A 26,272-nucleotide genomic window follows, 5' to 3' on the forward strand; every position below is an offset into this window, starting at 1 on the left:
TTTAACACAACCAAATCACAATTCTAAACCTATTACACAACAAATCACAATCCTACCCAATCGCCCTAACAAAAATCTATCAAAAAACTTCTAAAATCATCAAATCTACTTAAAAACCTAACAAATAGGACCTAAGAGAGTGGGATAAGGTCCTTACATGATTTGTAAAGGAATGGAAAGGATTCGCCGGAGGGATCGTCGCGAGAGAAGGTGGAGAATGCCGGAAGGAGAGAGAGATCGCCGGAGAGGAAGAAGAGAGAAATGAGGAAGAAGAGAGAAATGGGGAAGAAGATGCGGTTCGAGTTTATAAAACCTTGGGTCTGACGGATATTTTCCGTCGGAATTCCCTCAGTATTTTCAGTTTCAATTTTCGCGAAATATTTGGCGGCTTGTTTGCCCGGTTAAATGAAAATATTCCGAGGAAATTCCGACGGCCACTTAAATATCCGTCGGAATTTCCTTGGAATATTTTCATTAATTCGAGATAAAGAATATCATGTGCATGTATTTCTATTAATTTATATTGTTCCTCGGAATTTCCTCGGAATATTCCGAGGAAATACTGAGGAACTAGTGTTTGGGGTTTCAAAACATCAATTTTTTTTGCCGTATTTCATTTCTTATACAATTGTAATGCATACCATTGAAGATTTTTTGTATAGATGAGCATAAACCATGAAATAACAAATTTCAAAACGAATTGTAAGTATTACCTTTACCGTTCATTAAAGTGTATAAGTGTTTCTCTTATGTTGTGGGGATTTCGTTCATACAATCGGAAAAGTTATTATTATAGGGTGATGAACAAATTTTTGACTTCATAATGAACATAAGACACTTAATAAGGGTTATATAGGTGTTATTCAAAACGCAAAACGTTGTTTTCGGTTTAAAAACCCTATTTCCTCGGAATTTCCTCGGAATATTCCGAGGGAATTCCGAGGAAACCCTTTTCTTCCTTATAATTTCCTCGGAATATTCCGAGGAAATTCTGAGGAACTAGTGTTTGAGGTTTCAAAATCTCGAATGTTTTTTTATAAACGGATCGATCGATGTATTTATGTCCAAAAACGCATCGATCGATCACTAAGATGGACCAAAGCGTAACAATGTGATCGATCGATGAGATTATCCCATCGATCAAGGATATCAAGTGTTCCTCGGAATTTCCTCGGAATATTCCGAGGAAATTCTGAGGAACTAGTGTTTGGGGTTTCAAAATCTCGAATGTTTTTTTATAAACGGATCGATCGATGTATTTATGTCCAAAAACACATCGATCGATCACTATGATGGACCAAAGCGTAACAATGTGATCGATCGATGAGATTATCCCATCGATCGATCAAGGATATCAAATGTTCCTCAGAATTTCCTCGAAATATTCCGAGAAAATTCTGAGGAACTAGTGTTTGGGGTTTCAAAATCTCGAATGTTTTTTTATAAACGGATCGATCAATGTATTTATGTCCAAAAACGCATCGATCGATCACTATGATGGACCAAAGCGTAACAATGTGATCGATCGATGGGTATATGTCCAAAAACGCATCGATCGATCACTAGTTCGTCGGAATTTCCTCGGAATATTCCGACGGATTGATGTTTCCTCGGAATTCCGTCGGTATATTCCGAGGAAATTCCGAATTTCCTCGGAAATTCCGAGGATTTCATTTTCCGTCGGAATGTCCGTCAGAATACCGATGTTTTCTTGTAGTGCCAAGTAAATGTGCTTTCAAGTGTTTAATATTGGAAAATAATTTATAGATTGTATTTGAGTTTATAGGTTTCTGCCTAGGGTTTGGATTTACTAAGTAAAGGTTTGGGTATAGTAAACCATTTTATATACATTCTTTTGGGTTTATACTTCCTTGATTAGGGTTTAGCTTAATCTATTTATTTAGGTTTAGAGTTTAGGGTATATTTGGATTAGGGTTTAGTGACTAGAATTTAGGGTTTAGTATTTAGAAGGTGAGGGGGTATGGTTGGGATCAACATTAACTTCTTTCATGCAATCATAGACATTATATTTGAGTTTAGATTTAGTAACTAGTGAGTTTGTTTAAGGTTTAATATTTAAATGGGTAGTATGGTTTATGATTTTGTGATTAAGATTTAGGGTTTAGTATTTGAAAGGTGAGGGTTGAGTTTTGGGTTTAGTGATAAGAGTTTAAGGTTTAATATTTAAAGTTGAGTGTGAATCAGTCATTCTATACTATTTATAAGTTCTATACTATTTGAGACAATAGTTTTATACTATTTATTAAATATGTAATAATTTGCCATGTTATAGGTTCCTTGTTAGGGTTTAGATTATCTAATATTGAAAAATAGTTTATAGATTGTATTTGGGTTTATAGGTTCCTGGTTAGGGTTTATATTTACTAAGTAGAGGTTTGAGTATAGTAGTCAGTGATTTTATGTGGGTTTATTATGTATAGTTCTTACCGCATCTTGGGTGTTGTACTATGTCACTGAGATAAAATTGTACACTTGCAACATATGATTAAGATTATATTTGAGTTTAGATTTAGTAACTAGAGGGTTTGTCTAGGGTTTAATATTTAAGTGGGTGGGGTAGGATTTAATATGTATGTTCCATAATATGGCTGATAAATTTTAAATATATAGTAAAACAGTTATAAGTTATATTTGATTTATAATTTACTGATTATACAATATAAATTTACTAATTAGATGTAAAAAAACAGTGATGTCGATGATTTTAACACTGTCGTTGTCAATAATGTGCACTAAATTTTAGCCACATCTCATTTTGTTGACATCATATTTAAATATCTTATTCACCATATATTTTTTTGGCCACATCATCTCTAACAACACAAAGTCACTGGATGATTACACGAAGAAATCGTAGAACTAGATAATAAATGACATAAATGTTAATTATTACATTATGTCAAAATCAATTACATGCTCTTAATTTATTTTGCAATCTTAGACATCTAGCAAATTCTCTCTTCTTTTTAGTTGCAAATCTGTTTTTTTTTTCTCCATAGAAATATCAATTGAGTTACACTTGCTTCACATAAATTAGTGGAACAACCCGCCACAATAATGTGGGATAGAATAAATCCAAGCATATGAAAGTGGGCAAACCATTGAAAATAGGTTTTACTTTCTTGTTTATTTGTCAACTTCAAATAGGGTTTCTTTTTCTTTTACCAACAAATAAAAGTGTTAAACTTTTGTATCTTTTTTTTTTGTCAAAAGGGTTGCTGATAATGATTTTATATCGAATTTTTTTAATATTTTATGCTTTTATTCATCCAAAATCTTTACTTTTTATTTGCTTTTTCTTTTGGGTGTATGTATGGTGGAGTCAGTCTGGCTGTTAGCGTTGATGTCAAGCCAAACCGCAAAACCCATTTATCAAAAGAGAGATGGAGAGAGAGAGAGAGATGGTATGGGACAAATGGTAGTGGGGTTTACTCGTGTCGCTCTCTCATCCTTTCTATCTTTCACTCTTTTTCTTCTCTGGAAGATCCTATATTCGGTGTTCTACTTATTATAACTTGAAAGTGTACATAGTATCTTGCAAATATTTATGAGATTTTCGGGTTATTGATCTAACAAACAATGCTAGCTTTCTCATTATAGCACATGTCTTAACTTGTATCTAATTCCCATGTGTTGCTGGAAGGTATGCGCGTGAATATTGCTTAAGATGCTTAAGTTGAGATCTTCAAAAATGTGTGTTTCAGTTTTATTTCCTACAAGAATCTGATATATATATATATATATATATATTACGTACATCATAATGTTTGAATGAAGATGTTAACTTATATAAAATCAATCATAACCAGTTGACCAATCTAATAAACTATGGTTGAGTACACCACTATATGAAAATTCAGTTGAAACTTTTGTTGCTTTGTGTTTGCATGTCAATCTCTGACCTCTTCATTAGTCACTTGCATCATTGAGGACCACACTTTACTTTCACTTGTGTCAGAAGTGAATGCAACACTTGTAGTTGTAACAGAGAATAGCAAATGAAAATTTAGAGTAGAAAGATAATACGAAATATCTTTAATGTATAATGTTTTCAAATTCAAGAAGTCTAAAAAGCGATAGATAGATAACACGGAATCAACCCAAAAACAAAACACATTCTCACGCACAGATTAAATTAGGTGCATGTTTCACGTGAAATGCCGAGCCTGGAATTGGGAAGGTCGATGAGGACACGGTGGTTCTGTTGCTGCATGCTAGCAATGACGTTAAGGACGGAGTTTACGTTGTTCGGAGCTGCGGCCATGGCGAGACAGCTTGTGCTACCGGAGGAGCTGTGGATGAGAAGATTGTCCGGAGGCAGAGTCACGTTCATTCCCGCGAACATAAACGTGACCGATGGGAACACGACGGAGCCGGAGTAACAAGTGTCGAAACCTCCGAGTGATGTTGCGTTGGCGTTCTTGACCCGTCGCCTGAACTCATTTCTCACGGCAACGTAAGCTGGTTCCACTAGCCTCGTGTAGACCGTCCCTGCATAGGTACATTGTAAGTGTTTTTGTTTAACAATATACTTTTTTATTGAATATCTAGAAGTTATGGATAGGGAACTATTTTAAATTAAATTTTGTTATAAAATAGACTTAATCCAACAGAAATTCACTAGTATAAAATTTCTCTAGAATCATCGAAAACCTGTGGCTATACAAAAATGTCTGTACCTATGGACAAAATTTCTATAGTGAATTCTTTGTATAACCACGTTTTGTGAAAAGAAATTTCTATAGCCACAATAATAGTGGCTGATCCAAGAACTTTTAGCCACTATATTTACAACTAGGTGAGATCATATTTTTGTTTAATATATAAAATTCACTTAGTGAAATTGAACCCTTTAGATTTTTTTTTTTTTTTTTTGAAACTGACCCCTTTAGATTTCTACTAGGTAATTCAAGAGTTCTAGTTACTAGGCATGTTTAACAGTATTTACGATTAGGTGAGATCATTTTTTGTTTAACATATACAATTTTACTTAATGAGAGTTAAACAAACCCATCACAAGGTGGAGTGGAAGGTACCAGCCTCCCGGCCCTAAGATTATATGATTTTGTTCTTTATTTCAGATCACAACAAATAAAATAATAAAGAGAGGATTGAGAAGTCAATACCGGAGTCAAAGATGGTGCCAGCTCCTGTGGCCGGGTTAAAGGCAAGTGCACTTGGAGGAATATCCACAATTTTATTACCAACACGAATCCCAACCATGTTAACATAGTAAAGCGATGATCTCCTTGGGTTCTTTAACAATGGAGTGGTCTTGATCCTAACTGGTTGAAACTTAGGGCCTAATCTTAACGTTCCGGAGAAACTGCTTGACTTACTATTAGGCAAGCAATACGAAAATGTAGACTTGTAAAGGTTTTGCGTCTGTGAGATTAAAGACAATGGACCACGACCTAAACCCATGAGTCCTTGCGCTGGCAACGATGTTCCGGTGGCTTTGTTGATGCACCCAAAAGTGTAGCCTGGGATGGCGTCATTGGCTAATGTTAGCGTATCTTGTGTCAGAGATGCTGTGATGGTTGATCCACCGTAAGTCATATTGAAGCCACATGATTTGCTCACCGTGCACGTTGGATTTGGAGCCTGCAAAAAGCAGTTTTATCAAATTAATATTTGTGTCAATATTCGTACTATCGTACTACTTTACAACGTATTTCGATAAAAAACATGTTATGAATGCATTGTTAAATGGGTTACGTTCTTTAATTTGTAAATGAACAGTCTTTTAGCAAACACTAACCAGCGTGACGACAAAAAATATATATCATACAGTAAAATGTGCCCTGCTAGTTGGTACAGTTTATAAAGTTAACGAATCTTAATACTGTATATACAATACCCGTGACTAGCTAGAACTGATTTTTGTTATAAGTGGTACATAGGGCCCGTGACTAGCTAGACTTCTTTACTTTTAAAATTCATTTCTTCAACGAAAGAGTCTCAAAGTTCGAATCTCGATGAGTGGGGGAAATGATTTAAAGTTACATGAATTTTCTCACAAACCTGAACAAGTTATTGTCAACAATAGTTCTGGTGATCCCAAAATAATAGCCTAGTAAGAATCGATTTACTCTTTTGGTTCGGTATCAATATTACGGTTTAAATATGGTTTGGTTTTGAATAATACAATCAGTAAATTAAGTTTACAAAAAAACAATTAGCATATAGTACAACGAAGTGCATTTTGTATATATACATATTTTGTAAGTTGCATTATATATGTATACTGCTGTAAATTGCATTTTGTATATATATATATATATATATATATATATTTTTTTTTTTTTTGACTAAAACATTTTGTATATTTACTTCTTTTTAACAAAACATTTTCTGTTTTCTATGATTTTTATTAGTTAATAATGATAAATTATAATTTTAAAATAATAATTGTATTTATTAATTTATATTAGTTTAACATTGTGAAAACAAATAATCATAGAAATGATACATTCATAACTAAAATATGATATAGATATTTTTATACCAAAAAAATATGATATAGTTTTAAAACAAATGGAGTTAAAGTTTGATTATTCATTTCGGTTTGTTCTGTTTCAGAGTATCGTTACCGTTCTGATTTGAAGAATTTACGTCCATCCGCAAAAGGCTATGCATCTAATCTATCCCAAGAGTATATAATACAATAACTCATTACCTGTTTACATTGGGAAGCTTCGCATTGAACAGTGCGAGAAGAGCTTGACTTTGAAGGGTCAAAGAGAACAGAGGAAGCACAACCAACGCAAGCAGAACAAGGAACCCAAGTAACGTCATTGCTAGTGTCAAGAGCCACGAGCATGGGCTGGGCCGGTGTCCCAATGTTAGCCCTCACGATGTAAGTCGGGCTCTGAACGATGGAACGTCCCGAGGCGATTGGGACCCAAGGTTTCTTACCAACGGCGAGGCTTGACAAGTACTGGAGACGAGCATTGTCTTTAGTAAGTGTGCTTTCCCATGAGACAGTGTTTGGTTGTTTGTATGGAGAGCAAGGACTGTCAATGTGGAACACTCTTAGATCTGAGGGGTGGCCTTGTGGGCTATTTCCATTGCAGTTTAGTGATTCAGAGTTCAAGATTAAGAGAGAGATGAATAAAAAGAGGAGTTGGATTCTCATTTTCTTAGATCTTATTTTGATCTTTGTGGGTTTTAGTGTTTGTGACTTGTGAGTGTTTATATAGTGAATGATGACTGAGTGTGTAGAAAGTAATAAGAATTAAAAAATGAAGAGTGGGTTTACTTGAGAGAACAGACTGTATCCCATCTCCTTTTTTCTTTCTGATTTTTCCAGGTCCTCTAAATATCTCATTACTAAGGAGTTGTAATTTGTAGTTTGCTTTGTGTATTATTCAATTGTTTTGTGCACTGATAGTTTAATATTAGTTAATTTTCTAAAATACCATAAATTAGTAGTGCATTGGAAAAGGCTTTAATAATAGTTTAATAACAGATTTATTTATATATTTTCTAAACCTATATAAAAATTGAATCAAACATGTTATTATTGTAACAATTTTAATGATGTATAACATGCTAGAAACCGATTTTAGTATTTTTTTTTGGAACACAACTTATTTTCGTTGAAACTTTAACTTTTTAGATACAATAACAAGAGACAATTACTCATCCTCCTGGATAATAAACATAAACTACAACAACAAAAAACTAATGAGATAATTTTTCAGAAAAAAAAAGATAACATCGAATTCGAGACGAACCTTGAATGCGTTGATAAAACTTCTGTAACCATGTTGGACAACTAAAATTTAGTCACATAACGTGACATTGAAGGCCAGCTCTCACATGCTAAAGCATCGAAGTATTCTTGATTGCATTTTTGACCCCGTAGAGACCGTAATATCCTGTGATAATCTCAAATCGATAAATATTTTTAAAATTTTTGCTTGGAAAAAAAAACGATAACAGACTAAAACATTACAGTATTACACAATAGAGATAACCATTTATCAGAACGTTTAAAAGCATCCAAAAGCTTAAAAGATTTGGTAAACGATGCTAGATTTTTGATAGTTATTCATATTTATTTGGTTAGAAACAATTCTAAGGAGTTATCCAAATTCATAGGAATGTGTGGAGCAGTCTTGCTTAAGAAGAGATCCGAGAAAATGAGTTTGATAGTGTATTCTTGAAGAAATGTCAAAGGGAATCAATCACGTGAGTAAGGGCTAGTGATGTATCGAAATAAATGCATTATGTTTTGTTGCTTAATATGGAATGTATCAAACTACGCAATACTCATTAGTTATCAGTTATCACCATGTGGTGGGTTACATCTCACACTGGCCTCTTTTCCACTCTATAGTGCTGTCAATCAATGATTCATTCTCGTTTCAAAATTAAGAAAAAAGTTTGCCGCCTACACTAACTATAGTGTAATATGGTCGAAAACATATCTTAAGTACGATAATATGTCAATAAATTTATAAATTTTATGTTAATCCATACCACATTTACAAATAAAAAACATTATGGTGAGAACTATATAATTAGGTTTAATTGATTTTTACAGTCTGTAATTTATAAACTCGAATTCAATTTAAATAAAAAACAATTGTCTTTACCAAAAAAATTGACGCCATTTCTAAGATTCTTCCAACAAAATTGATTTGGGGATTTCTAACACAGAAAAAGAGAAAAAGACCAAAGAGAGAGATATTACCAATCCAACCAACATCATTTCTTTTTCTTAGAGTTGATTTGTTATAAAAACAAAATAGATTTGGAGAAAAATCTAAAATTAAAGTGTTATTGGAGAAATTCGTGTGTGGATAGTGTGATTTTGGAGGATTCAGTTGCAGGAAGAGAGTTTATCATCAGGATACTGTCGAGATGTAAGAGTCATATCATATCACTCACTCAAGGTCATATGAAGAGATTGTACGTATGTATCTTCATCTTTGATTGTCTTCTACCTGCAGATATCGAGGAGTCTAGGAGATGAGGAACAGAAAACGCTTTATGCAAAGCTCGGAGACATTCTTCTGACACAAACTGCAGGGGAGGTTTTAAGAAGTGAATGTAAGTTCTTTCACCTCTGTTAAGTGTAGGTTTGTCACTCTGTTCTCAGTTCCTGTCCTAAGTTTCTGGTTAGATTAGACCATCTAAAACCTTAATTTATGTCTGATTAATATTATCTAAAACCTTAACTTCTCTAGTGCTAGTCAAGATTGAGAAGCTTCAATTCAGCCTCATGAAGATACAGAAAACAGACACAAAAGCAGGACTTTCCCTGCAAGTGCCATGTCTAGCAACTTGTGGGAGATTTTGTTCATCCAATGAATAACCAAATGACAAAAGAAAACTATGGCTGTTGATTAAAAAGAAAGAACAGTAGGCTGTTGATTAAAAAGAAAGAACAGGAGCCGATGACTAGAAATCTTTTTGGAAAATTTTAATACATAAGATATTGGTTGGGGCCTTTGTCTTCTTTTTAAAATGATCTCACTAGCCTCGCTATATTCGATCTATTCATTTAGGATGGGCCTAGAATTTTCTTGAATCGCTGACTTTCTGTTCTAGAATGTGAACAGAAACACTTTTTTTGCAAAGTCGTTGAATAGAAAAAGTCAACTATGAAGAATGTAAAGGTCAGGTAAACATCTCCATCGCACAGGAGACGACTTCTTCAGACTGTTCGGCCCTCTCTTATTATGAGTTGAGAAGGTAATATCAGTGGCCCGAGCACGTTCACACATTTACATTACGACTTTTCATACATCATTTCACTTTTCATACATCATTTCACTATATTTAGGCATAACACCATTACTTCTTCCACCATTCTCCAAACAAAAATCAAAATGTTGACTCACGCTATTTCTAAACCCATCCTTATAGTAACCATTCTATTAGTTATACAAACATTCTATACCACAACAAAGGCTCAAAACTGTGGTTGTTCGCCAGACCTGTGTTGTAGTCAGTTCGGTTTCTGCGGTAGCACTTCAGACTATTGTGGTGTAGGTTGTCAACAAGAGCCTTGTTTTGCCCCTCCTCCTGCAAACGGTGTCTCGGTTGATGAAATTGTCACACAAGAATTCTTCAATGGAATCATCGACCAAATTGAGTCTAGTTGCGCTAGTAATGGATTTTACAGCCGATGAGCTTTTCTTGAGGCCTTAGAGTCATATTCCCGTTTCGCTAGGATTGGTTCGGTCGATGATTCTAGGCGTGAGATCGCAGCCTTCTTTGCCCATGTCACGCATGAAACTGGACGTAAGTATACTTGATGGTTCATTTTATATACATTTTTGTTTTATGATACATGCATGCATGATTGAACAACTTTGATTGTTTGTTTCAGATTTTTGCTACATAGAAGAAATAAACGGACCCTCAAGGGATTATTGCGACGAGAACGCGACACAGTATCCATGCAATCCCAACAAAGGCTATTACGGCCGCGGACCGATCCAACTCTCTTGGAATTTCAACTACGGGCCAGCTGGAACCGCGATTGGTTTTGACGGTCTCAACGCACCAGAAACAGTAGCCACGGATCCAGTCATATCCTTCAAAACCGCCTTGTGGTACTGGACCAATAGAGTTCAGCCTGTTATCTCACTAGGCTTTGGTGCAACAATCCGAGCCATCAACGACGCTCTGGAGTGCGACGGAGCCAACTCAGCCACAGTTCAAGCTAGAGTTCGTTACTACACTGAATATTGTCGTCAGTTAGGTGTTGACCCCGGAAACAACCTCACTTGCTAACAAAAAAAATACATCTAGTAGTAATCCATATTATTTGTCTACACATTACAGAAATAAAGACAATGCTCAAGAATGTAATGACCCATTTATGTTATACTCTTTTGCTTCATTTTAATTGATATTTTAAGATTTAGTTTTGTTTCAGTTTAAATGATTTTTTAGATTTTTTTTTTTGCAATACTTTGATGTTATTTGGTGTTTTTGATCATTTATATTCTATTATCTAATTTTAATTGGTTATATAAAAAGAAACAAAATGAATTAAAAAATTAACAACTTCTTAGCATGTGTGCAAAAATCTTAAACACCAGCTAATTTAAATGGGAGTAGATTTTTGGTCCCTTAATTATATAAAATAACTTGGTTAATGTTTTAATGTAACGGCCTATGAACTTGTTACATCATTTATTAGAAAGACAGAGAAATGATTTGTTGTGATCAACACCATAGTAATGAAGAAAGCCTTTGAAGACATGACCACTTATGGTTACAGTCGCTTGATAACCGATCTCTGCTTGTTCGTTGTTGCTTACCGCTGTTACTCTCGTCCGTTTAAAAACCGCCGGAGCTTCGATTTTTCCCGGTAATCTTTCCTTGAAGCTTGTCTCTACAGTTTCCACACAAAATAAAATCCCAAATTCAGATTCAAAAAGGTTTTTTTTTTTCGATTTTCAATTTTTCATTACCTTGGCGAGAAGTGGTTGTCGGAACGATCAAGACACTTTTGGGTTTGTCGGAAGAATCGATTTTGAGCTTCTTGTTCCTGTCGGAAGACGAAGAAGAAGAGCGGCTCACGGAGCGACGATGAGAAGAAGGAACCCACGTGCTCTTCACGTGAGTGGCACAGTTGTATCCTCTGCTTTTGCAGCAAGTCCTACACCTTTCGAACAGACACTCTTTCTTTGCTCTGTTCCCACAATCTTTGCATACTTTCTCTTCAACATTACTGTTCCTCGACGACTTGTTGTTAACGTCCCCCCCCCCGTGAAGTTTACCAGTCACACTGTTTCCCTTAATCTTTTCAACAACAGTTTCCTTAACTTCCACATGGCAGCTCAAGTTATCTTCTTCATCTCCTCCAGCAGTGCTCACGATTGGGCATGAGAGATGATCCAAAGGGTTTGTTTCACATTGAAGCACACATCCATCAATCGTTAGCCTTCCACTCCTGTGAAGCAAGCAGCAGCCAAGCTCGGCTTTTACTGTTAGATTCGCTAGCTTGCAGGTTGATAGCAACTCCAGGGCACTGCAAGGGAAACCCAACAACAAAAAGCCGTATACCAAAGAACTTTCTTTGTGATAAATAAAGAAACAGTAGCTTGGGGACATAGAACGGGATGTCATAAATGCGTTAAGCAGCAACTTCTAGGACACTAAACCTCCAATGAAGCATTTAAAAGAAAAAAACTGCAGAGTGAAAGAGATGACTTAAAAGGGAATATGAGCTCCAAACCTGTCTGATCCTCTAGAACATACAAGGGTGGTTTCATCAGGAATCTCGCCACTACCAATCTGAACAAAGAAAATATGAGATGAAAACTGAAATACTATTTGATTCATTGAACACTGGTACTTATGCCTTAGCAGCACACAACCCATTCCTCAGCGAAGAAGGTTAAATACTATTTCAGCCTCAAGACATTGGGGCCTCCACTTTACCGCAACTAAGGAGGTCACTAATAAGGCAACCGCTGACATTCTAATGTACGTGCATCAATACAGTACTGATTAAATAAGTACCATCCATATTCTGTAACTCCATCTATTCATCCTAAATCATGCTATACTCTCAATTTCTTTCCGTTACAGCTAACCATCTTCCTATGTGTTGCCCAATATGAGAAAATTAGAACTACTATGTGGGAGAATCCATTAATCAATGGCTTGAAGACTCAAAAGAATCCCAAAATTTTCTCAGACTTTGAAGCCAGACTGAAAGTGAAGTAGTATTATTCTGTCTGCCAAAAAGACAAACTTCTAATTTAAACAAATTAATGCAAAATGAGAAATGAAAGATCATACAGAAGATATGGAAAATATAATTTTTTTTTTAATTTGGTTAGATTGATTCACTACCCTTCAATTATATGGGCATCTGGAAGCAGGTCATGTAGCAACCAGTAGGGTTATCTTCAGACTTCAGGAACATGATCAGGAGGAATGGAGGATCATTGGGGAAAAGGGTGCGCAATATTAGTGTAGATAGGCCGATCAAAGAAGCAATACAAAATTTGCTAGATACCAGAAGATTATAAGTGGAACCAACTCTCAGGTTACAGAACCATAACACACTACGCAGCCTCACTAAACTTCTATAACTAAAAAAGCTCCGTCGCCGGGACTCGAACCCGGGTCTCTCGGGTGAGAGCCGAGTATCCTAACCAGCTAGACTACGACGGATTTGTTGATGGTCATAAATGAAATAGAATTAGTTATTTAGTTATCATGAATTTAAAGGAAGTTATGGATTACGATTTTGAATAGAATTCGATCGGCCGAGAAAAATATATAGTAGTTGTTTATTAATGTCAGTTTCATTCCCCATATTCAGTAATAAACTGAATTTAATAACTACATTAAAATCTGATTGCTGCAAGCTGAAGTGAAGTTTGCTAGTTTTGGCCTTGAGTGACTAGTGGTGATGTAAAATAAAGATTAAGATTTGTTATCTATCTCTCAAGTCTTTGGATATTGAAGAATCAATTATAAAAGTCTTTCCTTGATTTGCTTACACACACTTTTAGATTAGTTTAGTTATAGTCTCAACATCAACAGGACAACAACCTTATAGTTTGTAGGTTTGTACCCTATTTTGTTTTTATGTGTAATACTTCTATCCAGATTCAACATCGCATATACTGTAATAAACAATCACACATTTACGTAGATAAACAAAGTAGAAAACTATAGGTTTTAAAATTAATTATTTCTTACTCGGAAAAGATTAGACATCTAGCCACAATCAGTATGCATTTACAAGTGAAATTTTATAAAGCTAAACCTTTAGAAAGCTTTCCGCCAAAGACTCTCATCATATGCAGTTAATAAGTATATGTATATATATAAAGAAACACATACAGTAGAAAGTTTTTCAAAAAAAAAAAAAAAACACATACAGTAGAAAAGCTTACCTAGAGATTATAGTCAAATCTCACAATATAAAAGGACATCTTCGTGATCAGAACAATCTCCCAACCTTTAAGAGACCGTCTAGATACACCCATAACAATCTCTCGATCGGAGCTTCCACGAGAAAAAGTTTCTCAGCCAGGACAACAACCTTATAGTTTGTAGGTTTGTACCCTATATTTTTTTTATGTGTAATACTTCCATCCAGATTCAACATCGCATATACTGTAATAAACAATCATACATTTACGTAGATAAACAAAGTAGAAAACTATAGGAGCATGGAGAGTATAGTGGAGCTTAAATGAAATTTTATCATACGAAAACCTTATTCAGCAATGAGTCGACGACAAACAGACACACTCTATTTTCAGCAAGAAGAGGCTAAGATGGGGAAAAGCTTGCAATGAAGCAAAGATAGGGAAAAGCTTGCAACAAGGCAATATCAATTAAATATTATCATTTCAAATCACCTAAACAATTCTAAAATTTTTGGAAAATATTTTACCAAATCACCTATAAATTTCATTTTTATTTTAAACTTTTACTGAAATCACTCAAACAACTTTAAATCTCACTTAAATACCACCAAAATTAAAACACTCCAAAATCTCCCAAAACACTTAATTCAATACACCCCCCCCCCTAATATTATATGGTATATTTATAGTATGCTAAGCCTTGCAGATTAGGTTGTTATTTCTTCCTAATTGCAATTACCTTAAACATAGGGGATAGAAAATCATAAATTACTTTTAGAGTGTTATCACTAAAAATAGCACCTAAACAAATGATTAGTACATATCATCTATGATACCTACGATTAGTGATCACCATATTTATAGGCATTTTATAACCACTGGTCACGTGAATTATAAATGCTAATTTGAGATTAGAATGATTCGGTTCGTGAGTTCCGCTAGGATCTTGAAGAATCAACACACAGTTTGCAAGTCCGGTCCATATCTTGCTTAGTTGCTAATAATATGGGAGCCGATGACCAGAAATCTTTTTGGAGAATTTTAATACATAAGATATTGGTTGGGGCCTTTGTCCTCTTTTTATAATGATCTCACTAGCCTCGCTATATTTGATCTATTCATTTAGGATGGGCCTAGAATTTTCTTAAATCGCTGACTTTCTGTTCTAGAATGTGAACAGAAACACTTTTTGTGCAAAGTCTTGAATAGAAAAAGTCAACTATGAAGAATGTAAAGGTCAGGTAAACATCTCCATCGCACAAGAGACGACTTCTTCAAACTGTTCGGCCCTCTCTTATTATGAGTTGAGAAGGTAATATCAGTGGCCCGAGCACGTTCACACATTTACATTACGACTTTTCATACATCATTTCACTATATTTAGGCATAACACCATTACTTCTTCCACCATTCTCCAAACAAAAATCAAAATGTTGACTCACGCTATTTCTAAACCCATCCTCATAGTAACCATTCTATTAGTTCTACAAGCTTTCTATACCACAACAAAGGCTCAAAACTGTGGTTGTTCGCCAGACCTATGTTGTAGTCAGTTCGGTTTCTGCGGTAGCACTTCAGACTATTGTGGTGTAGGTTGTCAACAAGGGCCTTGTTTTGCCCCTCCTCCTGCAAACGGTGTCTCGGTTGATGAAATTGTCACACAAGAATTCTTCAATGGAATCATCGACCAAGCCGAGTCTAGTTGCGCTGGTAATGGATTTTACAGCCGAGGAGCTTTTCTTGAGGCCTTAGAGTCATATTCCCGTTTCGCTAGGATTGGTTCGGTCGATGATTCTAGGCGTGAGATCGCAGCCTTCTTTGCCCATGTCACGCATGAAACTGGACGTAAGTATAACTTGATGGTTCATTTTATATACATTTTTGTTTTATGATACATGCATGATTGAACAACTTTGATTGTTTGTTTCAGATTTTTGCTACATAGAAGAAATAAACGGACCCTCAAGGGATTATTGCGACGAGAACGCGACGCAGTATCCATGCAATCCCAACAAAGGCTATTACGGCCGCGGACCGATCCAACTCTCTTGGAATTTCAACTACGGGCCAGCTGGAACCGCGATTGGTTTTGACGGTCTCAACGCACCAGAAACAGTAGCCACGGATCCAGTCATATCCTTCAAGACCGCCTTGTGGTACTGGACCAATAGAGTTCAGCCTGTTATCTCACAAGGCTTTGGTGCAACAATCCGAGCCATCAACGGCGCTCTGGAGTGCGACGGAGCCAACTCAGCCACGGTTCAAGCTAGAGTTCGTTACTACACTGAATATTGTCGTCAGTTAGGTGTTGACCCCGGAAACAACCTCATTTGCTAACAAAAAAAAACATCTAGTAGTAATCCATATTATTTGTATACACATTACAGAAATAAAGACAATGCTCAAGAATGTAATGACCCATTTATGTTATACTCTTTTGCTTCATTTTAATTGATATTTTAAGGTTTAGTTTTGTTTCAGTTTAAATGATTTTTTAGATTTTTTATGCAATAATTTAATGTTATTTGGTGTTTAATTGGTTATATTATATATAATTAATATAAAAAGAAACAAAATGAATAATTAACGACTTCTTAGCATGTGTGCATAAATTTTAAACACCTAACTCTTCTTTTTTTTGTCAACAAACACCAACTCATTTAAATGGGAGTATATTTTTGGTCCCTTAATCTATATTATAATGAGCCAGTTTCATCACTCCTGATGCGACACGTCATCACATTTGTGGGCTCCACTTTTAAAAAGTGTGAAAAAAATGTCAAGTCTTTGGCTCGAATCCGGGTTAATGAGATATAAACACCAACATTTATACCACTAAACTAAAGGATACTTTGTACATTGATGGTCGAAACTAATATATATTTATGATATGATACTTTATTATCTCCTTAAGGTATACACATGCATTTTATAAATATTGTGGGGTCCATGATTCTCGGTTTGGTTTAGTAATTCTGTTATGGCGTTTGGTTTTTAAATTATATGGTATGATTTGAGTTTTTCCGTTCAATTAATGTTTTATTATGTTATTAAACACATCGTTTTGTCGATTAGGGTTTTTTTAATTGTTCTTTGTCTCTTTACATTTGCAATCTCCGTTCAGCTTCTCTGCAAACACCAAACATTAATCTTCCCTATTGTTCAACGTATGTCTTTTGATTTACCAATTAATGTTTTCGTCATTTAATTCAGAAGCGATGTCGACCTCTCCGTTTCCTTCACGCCAAACCTATAAATTATAGATGAATCTTCAGAACCTCTGTTAGTTAATCTTCTTTATCAAGCGTTCATTGTTGCTCGACTTCCCCCGTTTTTGGAACTCGAAAAACGTCAAGAAGCATGGTGAATTCATGGGAACCACTCTACTCAAGTATTGTATCGACAAAAAATTAAGAGATTATTTACTTTCTTTTTTTTTGGTTGCTGTATGTTTAAGATTGTCTCTCATCACACTGCATGGAATTATATGAAGTCAAAGAAGACAAATAAGAAGTTTGATTTCAAGGTGTTCACCGAGACCGGTCCAAAAACAAGTATGATTACGGATGGTACATAACAAAGTAAGCGTACAAGTCTGATTTCTTTTTATGAATTAGAATTTCAAGAAGAAAACATCAAAAAGAAACATAAGAATTTTATCTTATTAATTTTCTATATTATAGGTTCAAGATAGATGACAGTGACCTTAAGAATAAAGGAAGCAAACCTACTGTTAGAGTTTCTAACGTTAGCCACGCATTGCATGTCTGGCTCAATGGAGAATATCATGGTAAGATTGAGAAGCTACAGTATTTAGATGTTATGTTTAGAGAACTGGAATACTTAATGAATTTGTTCAGGAAACGGACATGGTAGCCATGATGAGAAGAGCCCATGGTCATTGTCAGGACCTTGCTTCTGTTACTTTCTCTGTGCTAAGCCTAGCGATGCATTTCCATGGCTGGCTCTCCTTCTTCATTACACTATACTATAAGTTGCCTCTCAAACAAGATAGGACGGGTTACTATGAATATGTTGGTTTCTGTCCATGAACTCTTGGTTCTGGAGTGCAGTTTTCCACACTCGGTAATCATCTACATATTACTTTTATCATCCACAATCTTCTGGTGATCTGTCTCTATGGTTTCTCAGGGATATTGACATCACAAAGAGGTTGGACTTCTCATCTGCAATAGCTGTTCTCGGATTCTCATTCATCGTATCCATCCTAAGAACCTTTGATGTTCGGGTGGAGGCTGCAAGAGTCATGGTATCCGCTCCAGTACTAGCTTTAGTCACCACCCACATACTGTACATTAACTTCTACAAACTTGACTATGGTATACAAAGAACTCTTTCCCCTATTTGAAACCAGTTCCATTTTTTTTTCTCCACATTCTCTGTGAGTTCAATGTTGTTTACAGGTTGAAACATGATTGTGTGTGTGGCCATGGGAGTCGGTCAGCTTTTCCTATGGGCAAGATGAGCAGCTATTTTTAGGCATCCTTCTAATTGGAAACTGTGGGTGGTTGTGATAGCTTCAGGTTTAGCTATGCTTTTAGAGATATATGATTTCCCTCCGTATGGAGGCTACTTTGATGCTCACTCTATTTGGCACCTCGCCACAGTTCCTCTAACCATTCTTTGGTGGAGCTTTATTAGAGACGATGCTGAGTTCAGAACTTCCAGTCTTCTCAAGAAATCTAAGACAAAGGCGAAGTAAGTTTACTTACAGATGCATAGGTTTCTTGAGCTTTTTAATGTTTTTATTCAAAGATTTGACTAGGCCTTGCTTTTGGTCAATCGAGTCTTAAGACTTTTGTCAATCTTTTTGGAGTCTTAAGACTTTTGTTATTATGAGAAAATCTTGTGATCTATATATGATTGTGTTAATAAAATTTGATTTTACATAAATTGTGTGAATTGTAGGGTTTAATTTAATTAAACAAAATTAGCTTTAATGACCATTCATACAAAATCTAAAGTATTTCAATAATTTCATGACACCATATTAACCTTTGCGTAAAGTCACTTAAAACACTTGCAGTAAGGAACCACAAGTCGAAAGCCTTGGTCAGTTTATATACATTTACTCATGTTTGATACAATAATGTTCCATATTGAAAAAAAAATATTTTCGGAAGCGCGGGACTACGCTCCTAGATGCCTTTGGCGGGGTGGACGATCATTGAGTTGAATTAATAACTGAAAACCTAGAAGCAGTCCCGACGATGAAAAATAAAACGACCTAACGGTTGAGTTAGAAGCAGAGAAAACTAATGTTCTAAGGTCCACCAAATTTCAAACCTAAAAAATTTAAACCCAGTTTATTTTCTTGAAACATAAAGCTATACCAATTTCTTTTTTTGGTCTGCAATTGATTTTTTTTTTAAAAACCACAAAACCATTTTTATTAAAAAAAAATCGCTAAACCTCTATACTAAATAGTTATATAACAATATAAATATATAAATATATTCACGTATTACTTTAATTTTACAAAAAATACTACATTTGAGAAGTTTCACAATAAAATCCGTGTAAACTAAGAAAACTATTTTATTTACTGTACATATACATTTAAAAATTTTAAAATCAAAATTTAAACCTTTTTCCTTACACTATTTTAGCTGTAACTTAACAACTACAAAAGTTCGGTTATCTTTGATCATTTTTACGCTAGAGGTCAATCAAATCTATACCAATATAAGATTAAAAAAAATAACAACGAAATGAATACTATGGTCATTGTTAGATCGACCTAATCAACATGTATAACTTTTAATCCTCCATTCGTAGACAATTATAGACAACATGACAAAATTAACTTTTATCAAAAAAACAAACAAAACAACACAGCATCGACAACATACCTAGCTTGCGCGGGGGCTAAACCCCTGGTTATATAAAATAACTTGGTTAATGTTTTAATGTAGCGGCCTATGAACTTGTTACATCATTTATTAGAAAGACATGGAAATGATTTGTTGTGATCAACACCATAGTAATGAAGAAAGCCTTTGAAGACATGACCACTTATGGTTACAGTCGCTTGATAACCGATCTCTGCTTGTTCGTTGTTGCTTACTGCCGTTACTCTCGTCCGTTTAAAAACCGCCGGAGCTTCGATTTTCCCTGGCAATCCTTCCTTGAAGCTTGTCTCTACAGATTCCACAGAAAAAAAATTCCCAAAATTCAGATCCAAATAGGTTTATTTTTGGATTTTCAATTTTTCATTACCTTGGCGAGAAGTGGTTGTCGGAACGATCTCGACACTTTTGGGTTTGTCGGAAGAATCTAGTTTGAGCTTCTTGTTCCTGTCGGAAGACGAAGAAGAAGAGCGGCTCACGGAGCGACGATGAGAAGAAGGAACCCACGTGCTCTTCACGTGAGTGGCACAGTTGTATCCTCTGCTTTTGCAGCAAGTCCTACACCTTTCGAACAGACACTCTTTCTTTGCTCTGTTCCCACAATCTTTGCATACTTTCTCTTCAACATTACTGTTCCTCGACGACTTGTTATTAACGTCCGCCCCCGTGAAGTTTACCAGCGACGGCTGCGTAATCTGCGACGGTGGTTGATTTAAGAAGACGGTGTTGCGGAGGCCTAGCATGTAGTCTGGAGTACTGATTACCGCGGCGGAGGAGTGATCAGGGACGGTGGAGGCGACGGCGGAGAAAGGAGTTGATGATGGTGAAGGTTGATGGTGCTGTGGCCATGAGAAGAGAGAAGGTGGGTTAGCCACTGTGGAAGTAATTATAAAGCGCGTGGAGGTAGGGAGCTAAGTTTGTAGGCTGAAGAGCTCGTAGACTCTCGTAGGAGCGGTAGCTATGGCAGTGACTACTGAGAAAGAGAGAGATATGGCAGTGAAAGATGAGTGAAAAAGAAAAGATTTTTTTATTTTCTTTTACAAAGTTTTGCGGTCACATCTTACAATACTAAAAGTAAGATATCAAGCCCTCTAAAGGCATCCACGTCAAATTAAAAAATCAACCAATAAAAATGCTTTTGACTGCCATGTCACTACCGCTTTTGTAGACTGAAGAGAAAATGGGCTTTCGTTTGGTTTTAAAAGTAGTTAACCATGACCCGTGTGAAGCCTACCTCTCTAAACCTAATCTTCTTCGACGTAGAGTCTGGCGTTTCCATTCCCTGCAATCTCCGTTTCTTCTCTGTATTTATCATCACAACCAGTCTAGATCATTAAGTTCTGTTCTTCAATCCTTTTATAGTGGTAAAACGAAACCAAACATCTGTAGCAACAATGTTCTCACCAAAGTGGAGATGATAAAGCAACTACTGAGATTACCAAAGATTGGAATGGCATTGACCAAGTCCTTCTCTGAAACCCTCACAGCGCTTCTGCAAAGGTTTCAACTTTCTTCTTCTTCTTACCTCTCTCTCTCAGATTAGAGCCTTTCGTTTATGTGTTGTGGGTTTTTATTTTGCAGATTAGTTTACATGGAGGACAAGTGATTTCGTGGAGGAATTACCAGGGCAAGGAGCTTCTTTTCACTAGCAACAAGGTATCTTAATTGTATAGACCATAACCCCATCAAAGAAGGAAGAATAATAAAGATCTGATTTTTAACAAAATGTGAAATTGTGTACGTTCTCTTCAAACACCCAAAATCAATGCGTAGAGGGATACAGATTTGTTATCCTCAAGTAACTTTATCCTCAGATTTCTCATTGTTTGATTTGAACATTGTAATTGAGTTGTTTGTGTGTGTGTGTGTGTTTGAAGTTTGGAGATTGTGGATCACTTGATCAACATGGGTTTGCAAGGAACAAAATCTGGCTCATCGATGAGAACCCACCTCCCCTTGCCTCAAACGAGTCCTTTGGAAAATCATTTGTTGATCTTCTTCTCAAATCAACAGAAGAGGACTTAAAGCAATGGCCTCACAGGTTAGAAAGCATCATCATTTGCCTTTTATCTTCTTTCTCTTTACAGATACTAATGTATGTGTGTGTGTGTGTTTCCCTATGCAGTTTTAAGTTCCGTCTTAAGGTTTCACTTGCCATAGATGGCGACTTAACATTGGTTTCTCGGGTTAGAAACATCAATGGCAAGCCCTTTAGCTTCTCATTCGCGTTATGCAGTCTCTTTACGCAATAGCTTGCTCAGAGTAGAGACTTCTGTCATGATAATATTCTTTTGCCAAGCCTAGAGTCTCAGAAACACAATTTCCCTAGAGTGATGGATTTTTTCAACCCAAGGTAATTAGTAGTTAATCTCATAGATACGTGCTCAAATCTTTTTTGTGTTTTCTGTTTTGATTTTTAAACACACGGATCCTAAAAAAATGATTTGAAAAGCATTGTTTAGTGGGTTATGGAGATGTCCAGCAACAGAGAAACAACAACAGTTGTAAGAGAAGATTTAGAGCCAAACTCTCTAATGAAGCTTGAGATTGTTAAGAAAATGTTATATTCTATTTTTATAACATGCCTATTTACCCTGTTTTGCAGGTGATCCAGTGGGCAAAAGAGGGAGAATAACCACACGCTCTTTGTTTAAAACTTGGGTTGACCACATTGTGAAGAGTCTCCACATTTTTAAAACCGAGAAGTCTCAACTTTGATTGATAATTTTCCATACTTAAATGATAGAAAAGAATGTGCCACTGAGACATAAGATATTTCTGCAGTTTTTTTTTTGTTTTTTTGAACATCAGTCTGCAGATTTTCTTGATTGCATAAAGATTATTTTCTGGTATGGTAGGTTACTTGCAGAAGAGGTTAAATTCTCATTTACTCATTGTCGCTAAAAGTAATAATGAAAGTCATTGGAAAAAAATTTGAACACAAATCAGTAAAAAAAATATGACTGAAATTCATGTTTTCTTTTCACACTCATAGCAGCCACTTATTGCTGAAGGAATAGAGAAACAAATATGTTAGTTTATTTTCCTGAAATTTATCAGATTTTTGTTAATAATGAAAAATTATTATGTTAAATGATAATGGACGGGTGTTTGGTTTGAGATAGAAGATAAACTGAGAGAATCTGTTTAGATTCATCCTACTCTCAACCATCTCTAATTTATAGAATTTGAGGTGAATTTACGGTTTTCATTGTCTAATATGGGAGACGGAGAGTTCTTTTTTTTGGTAAGAAAGATCTTACCGCAAAATATTCTGAATGGAAAAACATTCATTGTCAAATTAATTAATGAGGAATACGTTGAATGAATCCAAATATGGACATGAACAAAGTAATGTACTAATGTTCATGACAATAGGAAATTATTATGTTAAATGATAATGGGGGTCCTAACAAAGTAATAGCAAAATAAATTAGTATGTCTAATGCTTAGCATTTAACTTATGTTACACTGCTATTTTGGTATTATAATAAAGTACGTAATGGACACCACTTATATAATATCATCTACGTCCATAAATTTCTGACTTATATATTGATAAATCTATCTGATTTTCAGTTACCTAAGACCAATGTTATAGTGCAACGATTATCGAAAGAACATCAACAAATGAAAACTCCAAAAAAAAGGTGAACACTTAAAGAAAGGTAAGAAAGATCTTACCGCAAAAAAAAATGATTCATCTGCGACGATCACACAAATCTAATATCATCACTATAAAAGAAAATTTTGTATTCATGATATTAAGTAAAATCTAAGAATATTGTATTCATTCGAATATTTAAACCAACCGACTTGCACGATCATAAAGTCAACATATATAGAACATATTAAATAAAATTTATACAAATTAGTATAGTTAAAACATTTACAATTTACATATATAGAACCACATGAGGAGGAAATAAAGAGATTTCCAAATAAATCAAATAGAAAACACTAATGAAACATATTACTTTCGCTTCTATTTTTTAATTTATAAAATGATCGACAAAATGGCAGACCGCATAAAAATTAATACGGTTATGTTTTCATTAATCACATAAACACAAAGCCAAAAATATAATAGTTAAAATAGATTATCGATTAAAAAATATTTGACAAAAAATAACTAAAACCAAATATTTCAATATAAAAAAAAATGATAAACTTAAAATATATACACTTGCATAGTCTAACAAAAACATAATATAAAATAACCGGATAATAAACAAATATAACATAATGAAATTAGATAATTTAAAACAAACAAATTAAACTATTTATACCGACATAAAAAATAGAATTCAAAAAATTGATTTCACATTAAAAACTTAATCTATAACACAAGTGTAAGTGCATCATTTGAGAATTGTTTTCTTCTAATTTATTTATCTATGAGATAGTTTAGATCTTTTCAGTTAAGATGATATAAACTACCGGCAAAAATAACACAAAATTTTTAAATTAATTATAAAAAATTTTAAAATATAATATAATTTCTTTTTTTGTACGGAAAAATATAATATAATATAAAATGCAATAACTCATATATACATAAAATTATAAAATTTTAAAATAAATAAACCGCGCATAGCGCGGTGAGAATCTCTAGTGTTTGTAACTGTAATGGTTAAAAAGTCAGCAAGAAAATGAAATTATTATATTTTCAAGTGGATGGGTCCCGCATTTATTGGAAAAGTACCCGCCTAAATTGGCTTTTTCGCCACATTAAAAATTCCACTTTGTGTGTTCTATGCGCATAAGCTTTTACTTTTTAGATAGTTTATGAGTGTTTTACATGGTGAATGTGTAAAAGCTTTTTTATCGTTGAGTGTAACTATTTCATAGTTTATTAGTAGGTTTCTCACTAGAGCATACTTTCAAGTCTAACTGAATAGCATTCAACTTGTATCCAAGAAGAGATTCTAGCAGGGAAGTTGATCCTTGTAGATGTACAAGACCAAAGTCCCATGCAGTAATCGGACACAACCTGAGAGAGAATGAGTATGGTTCTGGTGGAATCAGATAGTTATCATGGAAACACATGGTGCCTAGATAGCTATCGTCTCCCCCAACCACTCTGTGTTTATGGTCCAGATGCACTTACACTATACAACACATTAAAATGCAAACAAACAAACAATCGATGCTTAAACGGTGCTCAAGTGCTCCATAAAGTCATTTCATCAAAAGTACGGATAGATATCAAATCTTGAGATGATCTAGAGAATGTGGACAAGAAAAAGATTACTACCTCGATGGTTTGTTCCTTGATAAGATCCTCTTCATGTGTTGCACGAGTCGTTTATTTACTCATAAACGGGCATATGTTTATTTAGCGGGTATACCCGCTAACGAGACGAACCTAAATGGACGGACCCGTATAAACCTATTTATTTTTGTATCATAATAAATGGGTCACGGGTCCGTCCGTTTATACTAAAGCCCAATAGGCCCGCGGGCTTCAAGCTCATTTTAACATCTCTATGCACGACGAAGCTCAATATAGGTTGTATGGCAACTAGATAAAGCCTATGAAGCTGATGTTTAGACACCAAAGCATATTATAAACTTTGAGGACATCAGATTTTCTTATAAGGCATCAAACTGAACGAACCTGAATATATTATAAACCTTATGAATTTCACCAAGTTTTCTCATTTTACTTTTTCTTATAGTACTCTACTGTATGTCTGAGAAGCTAAGCCAAGGCTTTAGGTTGCTGAACCAGAAAACCAATAGCAATAGCCAATGAGCTGCATGCTTACTTGTTCTGCTGACCAGAGATTTGGAGAATCAAGTATAGCCACCTTGGGAGAAGGTCAATACCAACTTCTAGTATGCAGCCTCTAGGATGAAGTAAGAAAGAACAAGATTAGAGATCCTTCGAGGACTCTAGCATGTTGTCCATGCAACAGCTTGAAAGTGAAGTAGTATTATTCCGTCTGCCAAAAAGACAAACTTCTAATTTAAGCAAATTAATGCAAAATGAGAAATGAAAGATCATACAGAAGATATGGAAAATATAATTTTTTTTTTATTTGGTTAGATTGATTCACTACCCTTCAATTATATGGGCATCTGGAAGCAGGTCATGTAGCAACCAGTAGGGTTATCTTCAGACTTCAGGAACATGAGGAGGAATGGAGGATCATTGGGGAAAAGGGTGCGCAATATTAGTGTAGATAGGCCGATCAAAGAAGCAATACAAAATTTGCTAGATACCAGAAGATTATAAGTGGAAGTACTAGGGCTGTTCAATATGGTAAAACCGAACCGTACCGAACCGAACCGAACCGAAATAGACAATATGGTTTGGTTTTGGTATATACCATATAAACCGAATGGATAAAATTTGATAAAAACCGCAGGATTTGGATATGGTTTGGTATATAACCGATTAAACCGAATAAACCGAACAAAACCGACTAAAAGTAGAAACATGTAAATATGTATATGTTTTATAACAATACATGAATATCTATTTGTTATATAAGTTAAATTTGTGTTAATAAC

General features: G+C 35.0%; 5 protein-coding genes, 2 long non-coding RNA genes, 1 other non-coding gene and 1 pseudogene across 8 annotated transcripts; 5 read left to right on the top strand and 4 right to left on the bottom strand.

Annotated features, from left to right (window-relative positions):
- Positions 1–4,041: 4,041 nt before the first annotated feature.
- LOC106415755 (aspartyl protease AED3) lies at positions 4,042–7,342 on the bottom strand. Its single transcript, XM_013856523.3, has 3 exons — positions 6,701–7,342; positions 5,148–5,625; positions 4,042–4,512 (listed from the first exon to the last, which is right to left on the bottom strand). The coding sequence occupies exons 1-3, from the start codon at positions 7,157–7,159 to the stop codon at positions 4,157–4,159; spliced, it is 1,293 nt and encodes a 430-aa protein (XP_013711977.1). The 5' UTR covers positions 7,160–7,342; the 3' UTR covers positions 4,042–4,156.
- Positions 5,623–6,955, top strand: LOC125591124. The gene is made up of 2 exons (XR_007327112.1): positions 5,623–6,097; positions 6,604–6,955. It is a non-coding gene; the product is annotated as an uncharacterized LOC125591124 (long non-coding RNA).
- A 225-nt stretch (positions 7,343–7,567) lies between the features above and the next one.
- LOC125591123 lies at positions 7,568–10,906 on the top strand (annotated as a pseudogene).
- A 223-nt stretch (positions 10,907–11,129) lies between these two features.
- LOC106415444 (protein SHI RELATED SEQUENCE 5-like) lies at positions 11,130–12,437 on the bottom strand. The gene is made up of 3 exons (XM_048764630.1): positions 12,227–12,437; positions 11,460–12,019; positions 11,130–11,380 (listed from the first exon to the last, which is right to left on the bottom strand). Exons 1-3 carry the CDS (start codon positions 12,370–12,372, stop codon positions 11,175–11,177), a joined length of 912 nt encoding a protein of 303 aa, XP_048620587.1. The 5' UTR covers positions 12,373–12,437; the 3' UTR covers positions 11,130–11,174.
- Positions 12,438–13,100: 663 nt separating this feature from the next.
- TRNAE-CUC lies at positions 13,101–13,173 on the bottom strand. Its single transcript has one exon. It is a non-coding gene; the product is annotated as a tRNA-Glu (tRNA).
- Positions 13,174–15,241: 2,068 nt separating this feature from the next.
- LOC106415442 (endochitinase EP3) lies at positions 15,242–16,352 on the top strand. The gene is made up of 2 exons (XM_013856155.3): positions 15,242–15,728; positions 15,814–16,352. The coding sequence occupies exons 1-2, from the start codon at positions 15,314–15,316 to the stop codon at positions 16,218–16,220; spliced, it is 822 nt and encodes a 273-aa protein (XP_013711609.2). The 5' UTR covers positions 15,242–15,313; the 3' UTR covers positions 16,221–16,352.
- A 1,225-nt stretch (positions 16,353–17,577) lies between these two features.
- On the top strand, positions 17,578–18,606 carry LOC106413103 (post-GPI attachment to proteins factor 3-like). The gene is made up of 5 exons (XM_048766962.1): positions 17,578–17,673; positions 17,744–17,903; positions 17,957–17,969; positions 18,036–18,223; positions 18,422–18,606. The coding sequence occupies exons 1-5, from the start codon at positions 17,578–17,580 to the stop codon at positions 18,604–18,606; spliced, it is 642 nt and encodes a 213-aa protein (XP_048622919.1).
- A 1,014-nt stretch (positions 18,607–19,620) lies between these two features.
- On the bottom strand, positions 19,621–20,796 carry LOC106414258 (protein SHI RELATED SEQUENCE 6-like). Its single transcript, XM_048764631.1, has 2 exons — positions 20,124–20,796; positions 19,621–20,045 (listed from the first exon to the last, which is right to left on the bottom strand). Exons 1-2 carry the CDS (start codon positions 20,494–20,496, stop codon positions 19,840–19,842), a joined length of 579 nt encoding a protein of 192 aa, XP_048620588.1. The 5' UTR covers positions 20,497–20,796; the 3' UTR covers positions 19,621–19,839.
- A 28-nt stretch (positions 20,797–20,824) lies between these two features.
- LOC125591125 lies at positions 20,825–22,605 on the top strand. The gene is made up of 5 exons (XR_007327113.1): positions 20,825–21,253; positions 21,335–21,409; positions 21,631–21,794; positions 21,879–22,106; positions 22,359–22,605. It is a non-coding gene; the product is annotated as an uncharacterized LOC125591125 (long non-coding RNA).
- The last annotated feature ends 3,667 nt before the right edge of the window (positions 22,606–26,272 follow it).

This window comes from Brassica napus, chromosome C8, assembly GCF_020379485.1.
Source record: "Brassica napus cultivar Da-Ae chromosome C8, Da-Ae, whole genome shotgun sequence".
NCBI lineage: Eukaryota > Viridiplantae > Streptophyta > Magnoliopsida > Brassicales > Brassicaceae > Brassica > Brassica napus.